This window comes from Dreissena polymorpha, chromosome 8, assembly GCF_020536995.1.
Source record: "Dreissena polymorpha isolate Duluth1 chromosome 8, UMN_Dpol_1.0, whole genome shotgun sequence".
NCBI lineage: Eukaryota > Metazoa > Mollusca > Bivalvia > Myida > Dreissenidae > Dreissena > Dreissena polymorpha.
This window is the reverse complement of record NC_068362.1, coordinates 86808334-86827595: the sequence shown is the minus strand read 5'-3', so window position 1 is coordinate 86827595 and position 19262 is coordinate 86808334. Positions and strand designations below refer to the sequence as shown.

Sequence of the window (19262 nt, the reverse complement as noted above, 5' to 3'; positions counted from 1 at the left end):
GTATGGGTATTGCCTTAACCATTGTTAAAGGAATACACCAACAATTGATAAAGCAACAACTTAAACATCGGTCAGTTTATACCCGTTAAAGTGTCTTTGTATTAAGTTCTACCAATAATCCACAATGAGTATCTGCTGTGTTTGAGTTCTATGAAACACACACACAAACATAAACGTTAAATCAGATTAAGAGGAAACAAAACAAATTATAAATAAAAATGAAAATATAAAGCATACATGTATCATATACCGAAAACAAACGTTATTTGCTTGAATTGTAACTGCTTTTAAATAATTAACGATTGTGTAGTCAATAGCACATTGATTTCGGTCCTTGTCTGTTTTCGCGACCAAACGAAAAAAAACTATTGAACAAATACTCATCCCATTTTAAGTCATTCTTACGCAAGGTCACGTTTAAGAAACTTTTTCATCGAATGTGGAATGCGTTGAAATTTGTCATTATATGCTTTAATTTTATAAATGTAAACGAATGAATTAGGTAGCTTCATTTAAAAAAAAAAACAAGAATAAAATTAAAGAAAACAAGTAATCTTTAACTGGGATCGAACTACTTACCCTTTGAGTAATACTCTAGAGCTTGAACATTTCGGCCATTCGAGCTCATAGCTTGAGTGGTTTATTTTATAATTTAAACAAGGCTATTGTCAAGCAAAATGGTCCCCTACCGGCTCCATCATTGTCAGAAATTCCACCTTTTCAGAATTGTTATTATTATTTTTTGCTTGCCATAGCAGCCACAACTTTCGACGTAGGAACAAAATGAAATGACGTGCATAATGTCCATATTCACCCCTACCAAGTTACTCCCAGGACGGCTAGATTTTAGCCATCAGCAGAACTTATTAGTGTTAACTGTTCAGTGGTTATAAAGTACACTCCCCTGTCAGGCTGACAACAGCCTGCTTGGCGATAATAAATGAACCCTGGTGTTATATCTGGATATTCATTTTGATCTTTAAGTTGAGACATTTTGGTATTTAATATGTATCAACCACAGGAGACTACATCTCATTAATTCATTTAATTATATAATTTAAGCCCAGTTCAACACTCCACTAGCATATATCATGCTAGATACTCATGTTGATAATTCCTGTAAAGTTGATTGTTAAAAAATGTGTTTGTTTAATTCACTGATTAGTAACATAGTTACCCGGTATGTTTATTATGTGAACATTTGTTATGTGAATTACAAAGGTGAAGTATTTGGAGTAAAAATTAATGTTTTTTCCGTGAAATTTCCTTGCTAGAAAAGTTTTGGTTTCAATAATGACAGTACTAAATATACATGTATATAGCAGCTCATCATTCTATAAAAATTATAAATTTCTATTATAAATTGACAAGAATTCTATAAAGTTCATGTGGCATACTATTTATGCTATTTCAACTTGTTTATATGAACATTAATAGATGTACATTGAAAAAAAAATAAGGAATATTCCATTGTTATCTTCTGAATAATTTGATAATTATGTGTAATGGAAAATATCTGCATTATAATTTTATATAAAATAATTATAATTATGCTCTGAGATCATTACATACTGTTCGCATACAGTTAGAGACTTTTCTAACGTATCAATTAATCAGATCAATATAGATCCTTTAAATTTGAACGGCTTGTGTTGAAATTTGGACCAAGAATAATTCAACACATCTGATTATTCCTGAAAATTTAATTGACATTTAAAAACAACAAAATATCAAACTTAACAAATTAAATACGTCACTTCAAAAGTCAAATTCGCTAACTCGTACAACTTTAGATTAATAACAATGTGAAAAGTAAAACGCATAAACTTACACGTATTAATAACTGACCGGCTTGCAACATGCCGATTGAGCCGTTTCGCTCCTGGATATTCATACGAGCCATAATGTTTTTCTTAAATTAATGTTATGTTTTTCATGTGTAAAAACTTACCTGTAATTATGAAATTGAAATTAAATTGGAATAACATGTATATCGCCTTTTACTACACTTGGTGATTTTTCTAACGCAACACTTTTAAATCTTACATATCTCAGTAATGAGTAAATATTTTTATTTAAAATTGCACATGTGACTACAATATGTAAAAATTAACGATAAAATCATTCTTCCGTGACGATCGGACGCTTTAGCAAGTGGGAGAGGTAGCCTGTAAAATGCAAAGTGCGCGATTGCGATCCTAAATATTCTTACGAGCTTTAATGTTTTGTAAATTAATTTTATGTTTTCCTTGTGTAAGAACCCATTTAAATTAATTCATTTCAAATAAAACTAGAATTAAATCGCGTTTCAACATTCCACATGCAAAAATATGGAACCACACCTACCCCAAGTGCTAAAGCGTCCAACCGTCACGGATGAATGATTTTATCGTGAGCTTGCATAGAATATAGTCAAGTGATCGTATGTAAAAGTTTAAATCAATATCTTTACTCATAACTTAGAAATTCAAGTTTGAAAAGTGATGCGTTAGAAAAGACCCCAAGTGTATATATATATATCTATGGAGAAAGGAGTAACCGAGTAGGACTGTATTGCCATCTATCCATGTTGCAAGTTTCATGAACAAATATTAAAAACTTTTAAAGTTATCGCAGGATCCAGAAAAGTGTGACAGACAGACCCACAGACATTATCAAAGACAGACGCGCTGAGCGCACACCATAAGTCCCCTCCGGTGAAACCGGTAGGGGACAATAAGCAATCGTCGTACTGGCATAAAATATAACGATAACAACGGAACCCTTCAAATTATTCAATCGTTTGGCGCTTGTAACGCTTAATTATTTCCGGGTTTTTAAATAGTCAAAATATGCATATATTTGATATTCAAGAGCAAAGTCAACGTTCAGTTTTACTATTTCCTCGCAACTATCATAACTTCAACGAACATTTTCAAATCTGAAACATTTTTTTTATTTACCAAAACGTGAAATGGTCTTTTTAAGAGGCTGTTTTAGTTGTAGGTGTAGCGTGAACGGAGCGACATAGTTTACTGATTGAACTAAAGTTAAAACCTAAGCGCGTTACGTACTAAGTTTGAGCAGGGCAAGGTCATTTCTATGTATAACGCCATCAATATTTTGTACATTGATGACAAAAACATTAATGGGCGTTCGAATTGTTCATGCATAGTAATGAGGAGCGTTCAACAATAAGAATTGCGTCATTAAAAGAATTAATGTTCTCTCATCAAATTCCATTATGTATTTTTATTTGACTACTAACATTTAATCTCTAAATGAATAATATATCTTTGATATATTTTGTGGTTAGTGGATGTCATTTATTTAAGCGAAATGACAACATTAATTAATTCATCATTTACAGACGCGACAGGGGAAATGGTATATAAGGATCAGATTTTCAGATCCTCGGCAGGTGCGAACCGAAACCAAACAGGTACGTAACTGTTTTAACTTCAATTTAGATTTTCAGTAAAAGCATCTATATTATATTTTTTATTTCATCTTATCGTAAATAACCCTGAGTTCGAATTTCAGAATTGTTTTAATAATACATGATCAAAATTTTAATACCGCTATTTGAAGTCCATATTAACCTCTCAAACAGACCTTAATATTGTATACGTCTTTAAATTGTAAAGGTGGTAAACATGGCATATTCATGATGATACGCATGAGCGCTTAAGTATAACTTAAATTACTTTTGACCATTTTACAGTCTCTCCGACATGAAGTCGCTGGCGTTGATCGCTCTCCTCGTCGGGGCAGTTGTCGCTACACCCCTTGGATACGGCAACGGCTATGGCTCAGGCCTCTACGGCGGTGGGGGCGGCGGATATGGTGGATATGGTGGATATGGCGGATTAGGCGGGTATGGTGGATATGGCGGATTAGGCGGGTATGGTGGATATGGCGGATTAGGCGGGTATGGTGGATATGGCGGATTAGGCGGGTATGGTGGATATGGCGGATTAGGCGGATATGGCGGATTAGGCGGATATGGTGGATATGGCGGATTAGGCGGGTATGGCGGATTAGGCGGATATGGCGGATTAGGCGGGTATGGCGGATATGGCGGATTAGGTGGATATGGCGGATTAGGCGGATATGGTGGATATGGCGGATACGGCCACGGACACGGCCACGGACATGGGTACGGTTATGGATATCGCACGTACATACATATATTTTGGGTTACAATTATAATGGCAAAATATATAAATGCACGAATAAGGCAAACTGTTCAATAAAGTAGAAAGGCTTGCATGTATAAAGAAAACAATAACTTTGTGAATAAGGTAGATTATTATATCAAGTGGAGTTGCCTACGTTTATATAAAACATGATTTGAATTATTCTTTATACATCACAAAACTGCGATTATGTAAAAAAAACTAATACTCCTGTACAAAATTATGTATCCTTTCAGCTGGTGGCCTCATCACAAGAAATGGCGCCCAAGGAAGTGGTACTGATAGACATCAGGTATTTAAAGATTTACAGAATCTATAAGTATGAAAGTGGTACGCGTTCTAAACAAATGTAAAAAAAAATTACTCGTTATTATAGAAAATAATATTTTCACTCTCGGCTGCGCCACTCGTGAAAATATGATTTTATTATCACTAGTGAAATAACAAACGATCTAACACTGACATGAACATATATTCTCTTTATCCCTTAAAAGCAAACAATCTCTTTCAAATCTCTTTTAAAAATATCATAGCAATAATTGTGGATAAATAAAAAGTATCCGTGAATTTCAAATTTAAATAAACCATATCGTGGCAATACTTTAGTTTCCTTAATAACACATTACGTGAATATCTATAGGTACATTCGAGCTTTTCAATCAAAATAATGCAATAATAATCATTTTTCCACATATAATGCAAATACGGTACACGGTAGTTTTGTATCTCCAGAAATTATATTATGAATGTTTGTTCCCTTGTCAATATAAGGTATGTGTACAAGCTCTATATAATGTTTTCTTTTCCAGATCACAGCATTTCTTTGACCGTGCGAATTCGCAATGGACATCGACGACACCATATCAAGGACTTTGACATTGTCTTTTTTCTGTATTTTCTTGATAAACAACTAAAATAAACAGCAGCATGAACTTGTAGTTTTTGTGATGCACCCATCACTTGTTTGGATATGACACATTTGTTCAGCTGTTGATTACGTAAAACGCCGTCAATAACCAAATGCATGCTGTTGTTGTTTTTTTTCGTTTTTCCAAAGATACTAATTGGTAAATCATTGGTTCTGATAAAAAATACCGCTATTAATTTCCTTAACAATCAATTACGGAACATGCGCATGGTTTGGACAAACGTTTTGAATAAATGTCACTAAACCACGGAATGTATGGGTATCTCAAACCAAACTGACTTGACTTGAAAAAAGAAGATATTGGGATTTTGTTACGTACGATACCAACCCCGTGTACACACACACCAATGAACGTTGTAATGTTACTATAAAATGACTTCACATTACTCAGGCTATTGTGGTGTTCTTTGACAGTACCGACATAGGCTTTTGTTCTGGTCAAGTTGTTTTACTAAACCCATACAATAAATATATTACAATAAATATATATTAACACAAAAACTTCAAAGAATATGTACATATCGCATTTGCTGTTAAAGGGGCCTTTTCACAGATTTTGGCATTTTTTAACTTATTCATTAAATGCTTTATATCGATAAATGTAAACATTGGATCGTAAAAGCTCCAGTAAAAAATCAAGAATAAAATTAAAAAAAGGAAAAGAACATTGCCCGGACCAGGTTTCGAACCAGTGACCCCTGGAGTCCTGCCAGAGTCCTGAAGTAAAAACGCTTTAGCCTACTGAGCTATTCCGTCGAGTACATATACTAGAAGTATTTTATACCTTATATAAGCAATCTTCGTAGTTTCACAAAATTTAGCGACAAAAACAGAACTCTCCAAATTATTCAATCGTTTCGCGTTGCAACGCTTTATACTTTTTAGGTTTTAAAATCGTCAAAAGATGCATATAATGGCTATATTAGACCATGGTAAATGTTCAGTATTACTGTTTCCTCACAAATATCATAACTAAAACGAAAATTTGCGAATCTGAAACAACTTTTTTCGATTTTGTCAATTTACCAAAGCGTGAAAAGATCCCTTTAACTTTACGTTCACTTTTAAAGTCATAGATTGTACAGTCGGTGCTTTATCAAACAATGAGCTTCTCCATTAAGAGATAATGTATGTGTGTATCAACCTTTTATAACTTGTTTTTTATTTAAACAGACTATTCATCAGCGCCAAGCCTTAATTAATTGCATGAATACAGTACAATGCAAAAACAACTAGATGTGTTTGTGAAACACTATGCCCCCATATATTTTATCTTTGACCTTGAAGGATGATCTTGACCTTTCACCACTCTAAATGTGCAGCTCCATGAGATACGCATGCATGCCAAATATCAAGTTGCTATCTTTAATATTAAAAAAGTTATGACAAATGTTAAAGTTTGATGCAAACAAACCAACTAACTTACAAACAGACAGGGCAAAAACAATTTGTATGCTATACTGGGTGACATAAAACAATATAGAAAAACCGACTAAGGCTGTTTCCTTTTATTTACATATTTAACTGTTTTAAATCAAGGACTCGGAGCGATACCAATTTCATTAACTTTCCCAGACTATATGGTCTTCGATTTGAAGACTTTGTGTAATAAGTCCAGTGACGCAGCAGAGATATCAATCTCACTATAAATTCATTATCATATTTTGATTCAACCATATAAAAATCGAACATAATTTTGCTGTACGCCGTTGTACGGTGTATTTTAACATTTGCTCATTTCCGCTTTTTCCTAATTATGTTTATTTATTTTAATTTATTGCAACAAAGTATTTTCAATAATGATGTTTAGGAAAATTGATAATGTTTAGCTTATTCCGCTGTACTGCTGGTAAAAATATTTCGATATATATTTACGGTACCCGGTATATCATGGCACAAATAACAAAAGTCATTGACTTTATTTAAAATTAGTTTCGAATCCGTTCAATGGTCAATTGGTGCCCAAAATAGTGTAAAGTGTAGTATGCGATAATTTTACTCAATAGTGTAAAGTGTAGTATGCGATAATTTTACTCAATAGTGTAAAGTGTAATATGCGATAATTTTACTCAATAATGTCAAGTGTAGTATGCGATAATTTTTCTCAATAGTGTAAAGTGTAGTATGCGATAATTTTACTCAATAGTGTAAAGTGTAGTATGCGATAATTTTACTCAATAGTGTAAAGTGTAGTACGCGATAATTTTACTCATTAGAGAACGAATAAGTCCCTACACCGAGAGTTGTCTTCTTGGATGGCATGCAGGGCAAAGCCTTAATCTAACATTAGTTTCCACGTCGATTATCTGGTTAACCCATTTATGCCTAGTGGACTCTCCCATCCTTCTAAATTGATCAATTTATTTCCCAAATTAGGGGTGTCTAGTATATTTATTTTTATATTTAGAATAATTCTTACAGAAATTCCTTTTAGCAAAAAGCGCAGACGTCTCATCTGGAACTACGCTGTTTGCCAAGGCCTTTTTTCTAGACGCTAGGCAAAAATGGGTTAATGACTGACAAAATACCTCGTTCGTTTTGGTGTTGTTGTTGTTTTTCAGTCAAATGTATATATACAAGAGAAAACAGGATAGATCATTCATTAGCTATAACGTTTATTTATGCATTAAGGGGTCTACAATATCAAAAAATTAATGAATTGTTACGTGTTTTGTTTATTTTATTTTAATCGTAGTGAATATTTCTGCGAACCCAATATTTATATATTCTGTTTTCTGACCATGCCTGTGTGACAGTGCTTGTAAGTGAATGTGTGTTCTCTACCAACTGAGCAGTGAAGCTTCTACAGACCGGTGCTCTACCAACTGAGCTAATGAGGTTTCTGTAGAGTGTTGTTCGAAACATTTATTTATCTTTAACATTTTATCATAGGAATATACAATTAAAAATATGTTGAGAACGGTATCTGAACCCATACCTGGAATTTCCTAAGCCTCTCAAGTTTACTGCATTCATTTTAATAAGGGTGGGACCAGTGTTTGGTAGGTGGATCATTTCTTATTTGATATTCAATGCCTAATTACTCCTCCAGCCTCTGGTAGATATGTATAGTGATGTCAAAAAAGCGCTTCATACACACCTGATTGGTGTATACTGTTTGGGCTGTCCAGTTTGGATGCTGGATTTTACTTTCTACACCCATTATAAACGTGATACATTAATTACTATAGTTGAGTGTTAAATACTATGTTTTGTGTTCATGAACCTCTTTTTAAATGATGTGAAAATTGTTTGTGTTTATTTATGCCATAAAATAGTTTATGTTGCTAATATTACCGATTAAAATACCGCCTGGATTCGGGGCGGCATGTTTCTATGAAAAATCTTGTTACCAGTTGCAACTCCCAGTGACACGCAGGGTCAATAGCTGTGAGTTGGATGATTGCAACTAGTACTACCTCTAGACAATATAAACGGACTCCCAGAGCCTTTGATAATTTGTGCCATGATGGCTCTGGGAGTCCATAATTATATACCCCTTCATAAAGACAACCTCAGTTATCTGCAGCTGATCATTGCGCATTCCTAATCAGAAGTCTTTGGTGAAAAATTCAGGAAAATGATGAATAAACTTCAAAAACAAATTAAATTTACCTGAATGAGAATGACACCATCGGAGGTTATCCTTTTAAAGCAACTAAACAACATGACAAAGTTTCAACACACTACTCCTGTTGGCATTTGTATGCCCCCTTTCGAAGAAAAGGGGGCATATAGTGATCGGACTGTCCGTCTGTCTGTCCGTCTGTCTGTCTTTCCGTCACACTTTGCGTTTAGGTTTCGAAAAATGCTCATAACTTCTATGTTCCTTGAGATATAACCTTCATATTTGGTATGCATGTGTATATGGACAATGCCTTTCCATACGCACACATTTTTTTACCCTTGTTACCTTGACCTTGAACTTAGGGTCCGCTTTTAGGTTTCGAACTCTGCGTTTTGGTTTCGAAAAATACGTCGCACGATTTTTATCTGTCGTTTCCACGAGTTGATTCCTCATTTTCACGACTCATTCACTCGTTTTTGGCCTGGGGCGTAGCCCTAAGGCCAAAGCAATGATAAAAAATTCTGAGACAGTCAGAATAGGCTGGCTGCCAAAACCCACGAAGTAATGAATTCCCAAAAGTCCGATTTACCACTCAAAGAAGTTCTTCGCAGATCTCAATAACCCGCCTTGTAAATACAGAACATCACTATATAACATGACAGTGTCATAAAACGTGTAAAAACTATTATTGAAGCAAAATCGCTAAGCATTGGCTATGACATTATTTTATTATTGTTTGCATATTCATGCGAGAATAAGTTCCTCACTTGACGGTCTAGGCCGAAAAGATACGGAGATAGTAAGAAGATTTTTTTCTGGTACATTTTTTGAAGTCATTACATTTTGTATTTATAAACATATTTTAAGATATTGTTATTTTATTTTGCGGTTACGTCTCATTCAAAAAAAAAGAAAATGATAAAAACAACAACAAATATTCATGATGATTCTCGGAAATACACGTAGTTACCGGATATGATATTTCACTGCGCAGATCGAGCGCGCAAATCGAGCGCGAAATGTTCTACGTGAGACAACGTAAACAATCTGTACACCGTTCTTTATCAGGGTAAAGACCCAGTCTCACTATGATGCCGGCGGAGCCCCTTTGCGTGATCCGGGATCTACCGGGATGAACCGGGGCTCTACCGGGATGAACCGGGGCTCCATCGGGGACGACCGGGATGAACCGGGGAAAGCCGGGGCTCCACCGGGAAATTATTAAAATGTTTAATACCTCAGTGATGAACCGGGACTCACCGGGAAGGACCGGCAACGACCGGCGCGGCAACGGGAACAACCTGGACGGCACCGTAGCTCCATCGGGGCCCATACAGACCCCGGCAGAACTACGACAACGCCCCGGTGAATGCCGTAAGAGTCCCGGTATAGCTACGGTATATAAGAAACAGGCGCTCTGCCGGAACGCCACCGGCATTCACTGGGGCTCCGCCGGGGCATGACCGGCGACGACCGGGGTAAAACCGGGGCGTTGCCGTAGCTCTGCCGTGGTCTGATGCCGGTATAGACACGGTGAGTGCCGGCGGTGTTACGGTATACCGGGACTCTTTTGGCTTTTACCGGGGCACTACTGGCGACAACCGGGGCTATGCCGGGACGCTGCCGGCTTTCACCGGGGCACTACCGGCGACAATCGGGGCTTCATCGCGTTAAACCGTAGCCAGTCCGGGTTGACCGGGACTCTGCCGGGCTGTTGACCGGCTTCAACCGGGGCGGCACCGGGAAATAATGTGACTGCGTTAAAAAATTTCTACGAATCATCCCGGTCCTCGCCGGTCGACCGGCGTTAGCAAACCGGGATGGACCGGGGCTCTACCGGCAAAAGTGAAACTTTGGCTTAAGTGGATTTTCTTTTGTATACACATTACAAAAGAAGTATGAGTGTTTTCCTGATCTGTTAATTATGTTATAGAAAGCTATTTTAGGCTATTGAAAGTGATTTACTTGACGCCAACAATAATAGTTTTTTTGCGGCCATGTTGTTGTTTTTGTATATCTTCACCGCCTATGTAGACGAACCTCTACAAGATATGTAGAGCTGAACAAAATGTTATCGTTCCCACAACCAGTATCGTGTTGCCCTCCACCGTCTATGTACACTGTAGTATATACACAACTATTGTCATATCTTACAGTCTCTGAGCTTCTGCACTCAACCGCTAGGGCCAATCTGTATAAATTCGGACAAAGGGAGAAATTCGGACAAAACATCGTAAATGCATTTTACATCACACTCAACCTAGCCCCAGGCCTTCAGCGCCTACAGCGCTTTGATTAGTTATAAGTCTTATTAAAAAAGACTAACGCATAAGAAACCCGTGTGGACGACATAAATAACAACAAAGGCGTGTAACATCTGTGCAGCCGTACAACTGTGAAAAAGATCATTTGACAAGCATGCTGAAATGAACGTTGTCATGTTTGGTTCGTTCGCAAGAACCAATCTATAGTGCAAATGTACCAAACCATAGGCCGTATGTCTTAATGAAGATTGAATGCGGTTAAATTGTTATTGCTTAACTAAATATCAATTAACAAAACGTTCGCTTTATCGCTTTAATAATTTATTATGATCATATACTTTAATAATGATTTATGTGTGGTTATTTTATGTAATTCGAATCGAATGTCAGCTATGAATTTGATGATGAAATTATATTCAATTCTGTATCGTTTTCCCTTGATAAAAATGGAGACACCTTATATACTCGAGTCTCATTTTCAAAACTAAATTGATGGAGCATGTAATAAAACAGTTTTCGTGTACTCTTTTTCTTACCACACACATGGTGTTACGAAATTGATAATGCATCTTTGGTAGACTATTTCCTCGTGCGCCCGCTTTATTCGGGCGTAATTTTAATGAAAACCATTTGGTTTTGTAGATAGGTGTCTGCTTTGTGATAGTTAAAAATACTTTTTTAACAATTTCAATTCGCATCTCGACGCAAGTTTGAAGCGTATGAACTTCCAAACGTTATGTAAAACATTAATAAATCTAGATCAGTTTATTGTTAGTGCATGCTTTAATGCAAACCCCGCTGTGAAGCAAATTAATGTATATGCCTATCTTTTCAAAGCAGGAATTTTAAAAGATTAACAATTTTAAAAAGATTTAGCGGTGCTAAAAAGATATATAAAAAAGTGCATTCTTGACTTTACATAAGAAAACTCAGAAAAAAGAGAGTTTGTATCAAACAGACATGACATTTATATGATAAATGATAAACGACTCAGACAAAATGTCTAGTATACAACCACAGTGGTCCCTATGAAATAGCTGTTTTGATGACTATACGTTTTCCTCTGTGGTCTTACGAAACGGTGTTTAAAGGCACATAACATAACATTGTGTTGAACAACGTTTAAATTATGCGATCCTTTATTTTCTTGAAAATAAATACTACGCAAGAACAGAATAAAACATATGCACATTTACTTACACTGCTAAACCACTTAAGCATAGCAGTTAGAGCATGCAGAAAAGAGGCAGTTCATATCTCTACGACTTCATTAATAAAAACTACTCATGCAGAACATAATTCACGTTTGCTCGCTAATATATACCACACCATCTATATTGATAATATTTTGTATTCTAATATGTGTGGGCAACTGTCTCCGAAAATTCCGTAACGTATATATTTTTACAGTTTGATAATTTGGCATAATCAATGCATGTTCCGTCACATATGAGTAATTAATTCCATGGTATTTCGTAACGCCGTTCAAAATTTAAATTCCAAAGTAATTATTAAATAAACAAAGCTATACAATATTAAGGTCATGATGGTTGTTCTTCTGGTCCGTAATGGTGCTCTGTTATATAAATGTTTTATATATAAATAACAAACAATCACGAGATTCCAGTAACAAGTTCATGATTATTTAACAAATATATTTTCACATCATACTTATAGATTGCATGCATGCAGCAAAATGTGATTTAATTTTATTTTTTTGGTTGACTTACATGTTATACCATAAATCTAAACGGTCCTTTTTGAGGATAAACTTAAAGCCCGAGTTAACAAGAAGGTTGGCAATTTATGTCACCATTAAGTCATCTTTCAAAATTTACGTGCGTGATTTCCCATATGTCAACAAACGGACTGAAGATTGATAATTTTAATTAACAGAGTTGATTCGGTCTAATTTAGTAAATTACATCACGTTCATGATCACTATAAATACGACCCGTTTCATATGCAAGTTCAGATCTTTTCTCGACACCAATCAGTAAAGGTAAGATTGTGTGTAGCGTCAAATTGAATATATATTATTATATTCTAAACTTATTTTGCTTATCTCTATGCTTGCATTTTTTGCATTTGAATTATTGAGGTTCGTTTGGACCATAACTTTATAATTATAGTGTGGTGGGTTAAAAGATAGAAATAAAATCCATAAACATAATAAAACAAATTGTACTTTGCAAGAAAGGAGCCAACTTTTGCCTCGCTCTATGAAAAACGAAATACATGTGTGTTATGTGGTATAAAATCCCATAATGGAGGGAACTGACCTTCGGGATAAGTCAGTGTGGACTGCAGTGGCCGAACTGGGGTGGTATTCCAGAAGCATCTTAAGTTAAATTTTATTTTTATCCTTAAATTGGGAATTTTTCTTAAGTGTTTCATTTCATACTGCAATAGCTAGGCATCGAAAATTACGTCAAAATAACATCATTATGTCAATGGTACTTGAGGAATACCAAAAAAAAACATGCATGTCTTTATTTAGTAAAGAAATACAAAATATTGTTATTTTAAACTTAAGTGAAAATATTTAAGAAATGACTTAAGATGTGTGGGACGCCACTCATGCAAATGCATAAGGCCCCGCTTTTACAGAGCGGTGTTCATATGTAAGGCTATTTTAAGTTATTTTGGTAGCAATAATAATTTTTTATACTTTAGATCTATTCTATTTCCAATTTGACGCTTAATTGGATCGTTTCATAAATTGTATCTAACAACAGATCAGATATGAAAGTATCCATGCAACGTGTGTTGTTGTTGTTTTTTTATTTGATTTTCTTATGCTACTAATTACATACATTCAAAAGTCGATCAAACTTTAACTTCCTATCAATCCAAATAATAAATCAACAATAATACGTACTTAAATTCACAATCGTTGTTGTTTTTTTAACTTCATGTTTAGTATTGACACTCGTTAGTCACTCCTAGCACCTGAAGTACTGAAAATATGTTTCATATGTTATATTTTATCCTAGTCTCGCCGCCTAGCAACCATGAAGCTTCTGATAAGCTCCATCTGCGTCGCACTGGCGACTGCCACGCTTCCCCGTAAGTATAAAGATGCACTCGTTTCCATAGTTTATTTTAAATTGCATCATAAAAGTGAACAGTATTCACATAGACGTCAACTGACATTGTTTATAATATACAATGCCTTAGTTTAATAGGGTATTTATTTACAAAAATTGAATCGAAACAATATACTGCCAATCAAAATAAAAAGGCATCTTGATTAATTTCAGAACGAAATTGTGTGTGTTAATTTAGGCGATTTTTTATAAGAAATCAAAAGGAATGCATACAAAGCCGTACACAATCATTGGTTTAGTGTGGACAGGAAAGTGGATTGCGATAGATTTAGTTTTGGAAATCAATAACTTTAACATCAAAAATGCTTGAAGAGTCGTATTAGGACTATTTTTAACTCTTTCAGTGCTGGAACCGAATTTTGAAGGCCTTTGCAAACATTTTGAATCCAGATGAGACGCCACAGAACGTGGCGTCTCATAAGGATCCAAACTGTTTGCTATTCTGATAGTATTCTTTGAAAAAAAAATCGAAGAAAATGTTAATTTTAAAAATTCAGCAGACGACATTTTAGCAGACAAGAAATTAAGCAGCATGCAAAGGGTAAAAAAGAATACGCGCCATTTTGACGGTCAGGTGGAATTGCAGAACATTTATTTTCTTGCGTTATTTTGATGAAAACTTTAAAACGATTCCTGAAATTACTGTATGGCTTTCACAATATTATGTAGTAAGTTCTGTAACCATAAAATTAAATGTCAAATCATGTTCAGGCCAGCTTCAACCATACACATCAGAGGATACACACAAGAATCGGTGCTCAAGTATGCTTCATGGCTATGCATTCGTCATAAAATTATTTTACTACGAATGAAAATAACCTAAAACAATAATATATGACTTATGCGAACTGACTCCAAATAAATGTATTTTCCTATTAAAACAACTTTAAGTTATTAGTATATATGAAGAAAATACCTCACTTATGAAGTTTGTAATAAATATATTTTTTCTAAAGAAAATAATAACGAAATTATGTAATAATGATTGCAATTATTAAACTACACCTGACAGTATGTGTTCAATATGTATTAACATTCTCACGAAACACGAAAACATGTTTTTATTGTTTATTCAAATGGATCTATTTTCGTAGTGATGTATGTTTTTTGCATTTACTTCACACGCATACTGTTATTTTATATGTATGTAAGCTTGCAAGAGCTTTACATGCGTAAGTCAGAATAAACTGTTATGTTCTGGCCATATTCTTAATACGTAGTTGTGAGCCGACCCATCGGCATGCAGTGTTGAAAATCGTCTGTTCTCGCATTTTCCGTCTTTGTCATTTACTTAATAAAATAACAGCAGCACTTCTCCGGGTCAATAGTTACCCATGTTTGATTTTCAATCGATGCTGACTAAAACTGTTTTAATGGTATGACCTGTTTTGTTGTCTGTACTAACGTGAAAGCTGTGCACGGACCATGTTACATGTACATGTTCATTTAAGCGTACGGTGGAGGAGGAGGAGGATTCCCATACTACGGAGGAGGATTCCCGGGCATCGGAGGAGGAGGAGGATTCCCATACTACGGAGGAGGAGGAGGATTCCCGGGCATCGGAGGAGGAGGAGGATTCCCATACTACGGAGGAGGAGGAGGATTCCCGGGCATCGGAGGAGGAGGAGGATTCCCATACTACGGAGGAGGAGGAGGATTCCCGGGCATCGGAGGAGGATTCCCATACTACGGAGGAGGAGGAGGATTCCCATACTACGGAGGAGGAGGAGGATTCCCATACATCGGAGGAGGATTCCAGGGCGGGTATGGCTATGATGATGATGATTACGGATTCGGTAATGGCGGATTTGGTGGAGGATTTTACGGACGGAGATACAGGCCCAAATGGGGTAGGTGTACTGTTGTTCCTTTATGCTACAAAAGTAATTCATACCTTTGTTTTACTGAATTACTTAAGCTAGTTACCGCTACCATTAAACTGCTTTTACTACAAGTATTGAGATTGCTGTCGCCAAAGCTGCTACTGCTAGTTCTGCACTTTCTACTACTTCTTTCTGTCTTCTCTGTTATTTTTATAATAATTGTCAGAAATTGTCCACTTCAGGAAAGAAGGGCGGCTACTACTAACTACGGAACATCAATTGAAACGGATACTGTTTACAGAAATCACCGGTGATCAACTCTGTTATTTACCTTTGTATAAATATATACAGTTTGCATCCCAACTTGTGTTGTTTTGAATCAACTTTCATGTGTTTTTTCTTTTAATTCAAACCAAGTTTCCGTTCAAACTATGCCACTGCACCAGACAAAATTCTTCATTTCGAGTCATTTTTACGATTGTTATCTATGAACTCATAACAAAATGGAGCGTATGTTTTGGAAAAAAAAACTACAACGATTCTATGCAATATATCTTTGTTTACGTAAAAACATTCAGACACCGTCAGTCAGCAGTCGTTGTATATTTAGATTAAAAATCAGAATGTTTAATGGTTTTAATATGCGTGAAAGGAATACGAAATGTAAGCGTTTATTACATTTTTTCTCCTCAAAGAACCGGAATCGAATCACGACATAGGCATTTATGTCATGCTTTCAACATCGGTTCTTTTATGTAACGTAGATTTAAATTGCTAGTATTAGTTACATTGTAGTTTAAGCAAATAGATTTTTCAATACAAATAACATTCAAAATGTTTCGTAAAGTTGGCCATTAGACTTCTGTATTAAGCTCTCATTCAAGTATTGTATATTGTAATTCGGCTATGGATATTACATACTTTGGCAAAAGTGGACCAGTGCGGTCACAGCTGCGTAACCAGCTGTGTATAACATCGCCGTGATATATATATATATATATATATATATATATATATATATATATATATATATATATATATATATATATATATATATACATATATATATATATATATATATATATATATATATATATAAAGAAATTACACATTATACGGGTTATTTTATCGTTACATGAACCAGTTTATTTATGACGTTATGCATTATTCTCGACTGAAGACTGGGAAATATAAGCAGGAAAAAAGGCGGAAGAAAACTATTTTTTCGCGTAATATTCAGTATCATGTACCAAACAGTAATGACGTCCGTTGTATAGTTTTTCTTGAGGTTTGTATATACAAGTGATATATGTAGTATAAACATGCAGACCGCACAGGCTAGTCAGGAACGACATATCCGCCTAGACTGGATATTCGTTAAGAAGAGCCTTCGTTTATAAAAAAAATCCGCGGAAAGAGAAAGTGTGTGAATAAAAATTTAACCTGCTGAATGAAATCATAACTGATATCCCTGAGAAAATTTGAAGACAACCGTTAAATTCAAACCATTTTCTTTTCACTCTGTATTATCAGTCAAGAAAGTTAATACTTACACAACATATTCTCACAATGTTGATAATATTGAGAACAGAAATATCAGGTTCGGTCTGACGGACATGCGTAAGTGCGGATAACGCAATACCATCATTAGCCTAAAAACTGAAAAGACCGACAAGTTGTTGATGGTTCAAATATGTCATCCGAAATTCTGACATCCGGATGATATTCAGGTCATGAGTTAGGATTTTATAGAGCACAAAAGTACGTTTGTTGCAAATAATTTCACAATTTGCAGCACTTAAAGCACTTTCCAAACAATCCACCTCAATACAATTTCAGCACAATTAATGGAAAGTTGTTTAACCATCTCGGCAGACATACCAGCACATTAAATCGAAGGCCGGGAAACAAACAAATGCGCCAGGAGCCACCTATTTTGGGAAAATAGTTTTTATTGTAAAATAGTAAGAATTATTTTTAAGTTCTTGATTAATTTTTAAATACTGTAACGGGCTAATATACATTAAACATTGCGGCCAAATCATACTGTCTTTATATTTTCATTTCTTAATAAATAAATTGTTACGGCAAAATATTGATCCGCGTTTTTAGCCCAGCCGGATTTTTAAACTGTCCCTTAAACGGTTTTAAACGTATTGAAACACTAAAGGCGACCTCTATTTCTGGCATAATCAATCGATTGGAGATGAGATTATTTATACGCTTCCAAAAAGATACAGAATTTCAAAAGACAGACAAGCTCATTAAATGATAAAATGATTAAAAAACTATAAATGAACACATTATATAAATCGCACATGTCTTTCATAGATATTTCTCATTTTTACCCCTCCTATCCGGTTCAAAAAAGTTATAAAAAAAATATATCATTCTATATAGGCCGTCACTTTTCAGTGCGGCGCGAAATAAAAAAATTTGTGAAAGAATAAAATGAATGTGTTTTTTTTTCATACGTCTTATAAATACCCATAAGGAGATATTTGCCACTGAATATATGTTTATGCCTTCATAAAAATATAATAGTAGTAAGTAAGTTTATTGTCAACAAAGGCCTCCGGCCCATAATACATCATGTTTACAATATATATATATATATATATATATATATATATATATATATATATATATATATATATATATATATATATATATATATATATATATATATATATATATACAACTCTCTGTATTATCTGTATATATATATATATATATATATATATATATATATATATATATATATATATATATATATATATATATATATATATATATATATATATATATATATATACAGATAATACAGAGAGTTTGTCCCTACCTATATATATACAATATCATTGAATGGAGAAAACAAAAAAAACAAATACGTACAAACATACTTCCACTACAAGTATTACGTTCCATATGAAAAACGTTTTAAATGGTAAACATAAAAGGCTATTGTTTTAATAACAAACTCATTTTCATTTCTTAACAGATCAAAGAAATTAGAAACAGTTTGCCTGCCATGATACCAATTATACAAATAGATTTGCCTAATGTCAGCATATTTAGAGCATTCAAAAAATACATGATATTCATCCACTGTTTTTACAGATTCATTTTCTAATTGACAATGTGCACATATTCTTAGATTTCTTGGTATTCCTAATTGTCTACCTAACTCTATTTGAAACCTATGGCTTGAACAGTGAAATCTCGCTAACGCTTGTCTGCAATGAAATGGCATTGTTATGTCTTAATATCGTTCCGTATTTAATAAACTTTAAAATTGTCTGTAAGTATCGCATCTTGAAGAGCCATTTATATTTTCGTGCCAGGTTTGAGTTGCACAATCAGTCAGGCGTTTTTTTTAAAACGGAGGATG

General features: G+C 34.7%; 2 protein-coding genes across 2 annotated transcripts; both read left to right on the top strand.

The window, feature by feature from the left end:
- The first annotated feature begins 3412 nt into the window (after positions 1 to 3412).
- On the top strand, positions 3413 to 5110 carry LOC127842985 (ctenidin-1-like). The gene is made up of 4 exons (XM_052372800.1): positions 3413 to 3421; positions 3704 to 4138; positions 4415 to 4470; positions 4988 to 5110. Exons 2-3 carry the CDS (start codon positions 3714 to 3716, stop codon positions 4458 to 4460), a joined length of 471 nt encoding a protein of 156 aa, XP_052228760.1. The 5' UTR covers positions 3413 to 3421; positions 3704 to 3713; the 3' UTR covers positions 4461 to 4470; positions 4988 to 5110.
- A 7770-nt stretch (positions 5111 to 12880) lies between these two features.
- On the top strand, positions 12881 to 16234 carry LOC127840315 (uncharacterized). The gene is made up of 5 exons (XM_052368706.1): positions 12881 to 12940; positions 13935 to 14007; positions 15500 to 15705; positions 15778 to 15898; positions 16114 to 16234. Exons 1-5 carry the CDS (start codon positions 12902 to 12904, stop codon positions 16134 to 16136), a joined length of 462 nt encoding a protein of 153 aa, XP_052224666.1. The 5' UTR covers positions 12881 to 12901; the 3' UTR covers positions 16137 to 16234.
- The last annotated feature ends 3028 nt before the right edge of the window (positions 16235 to 19262 follow it).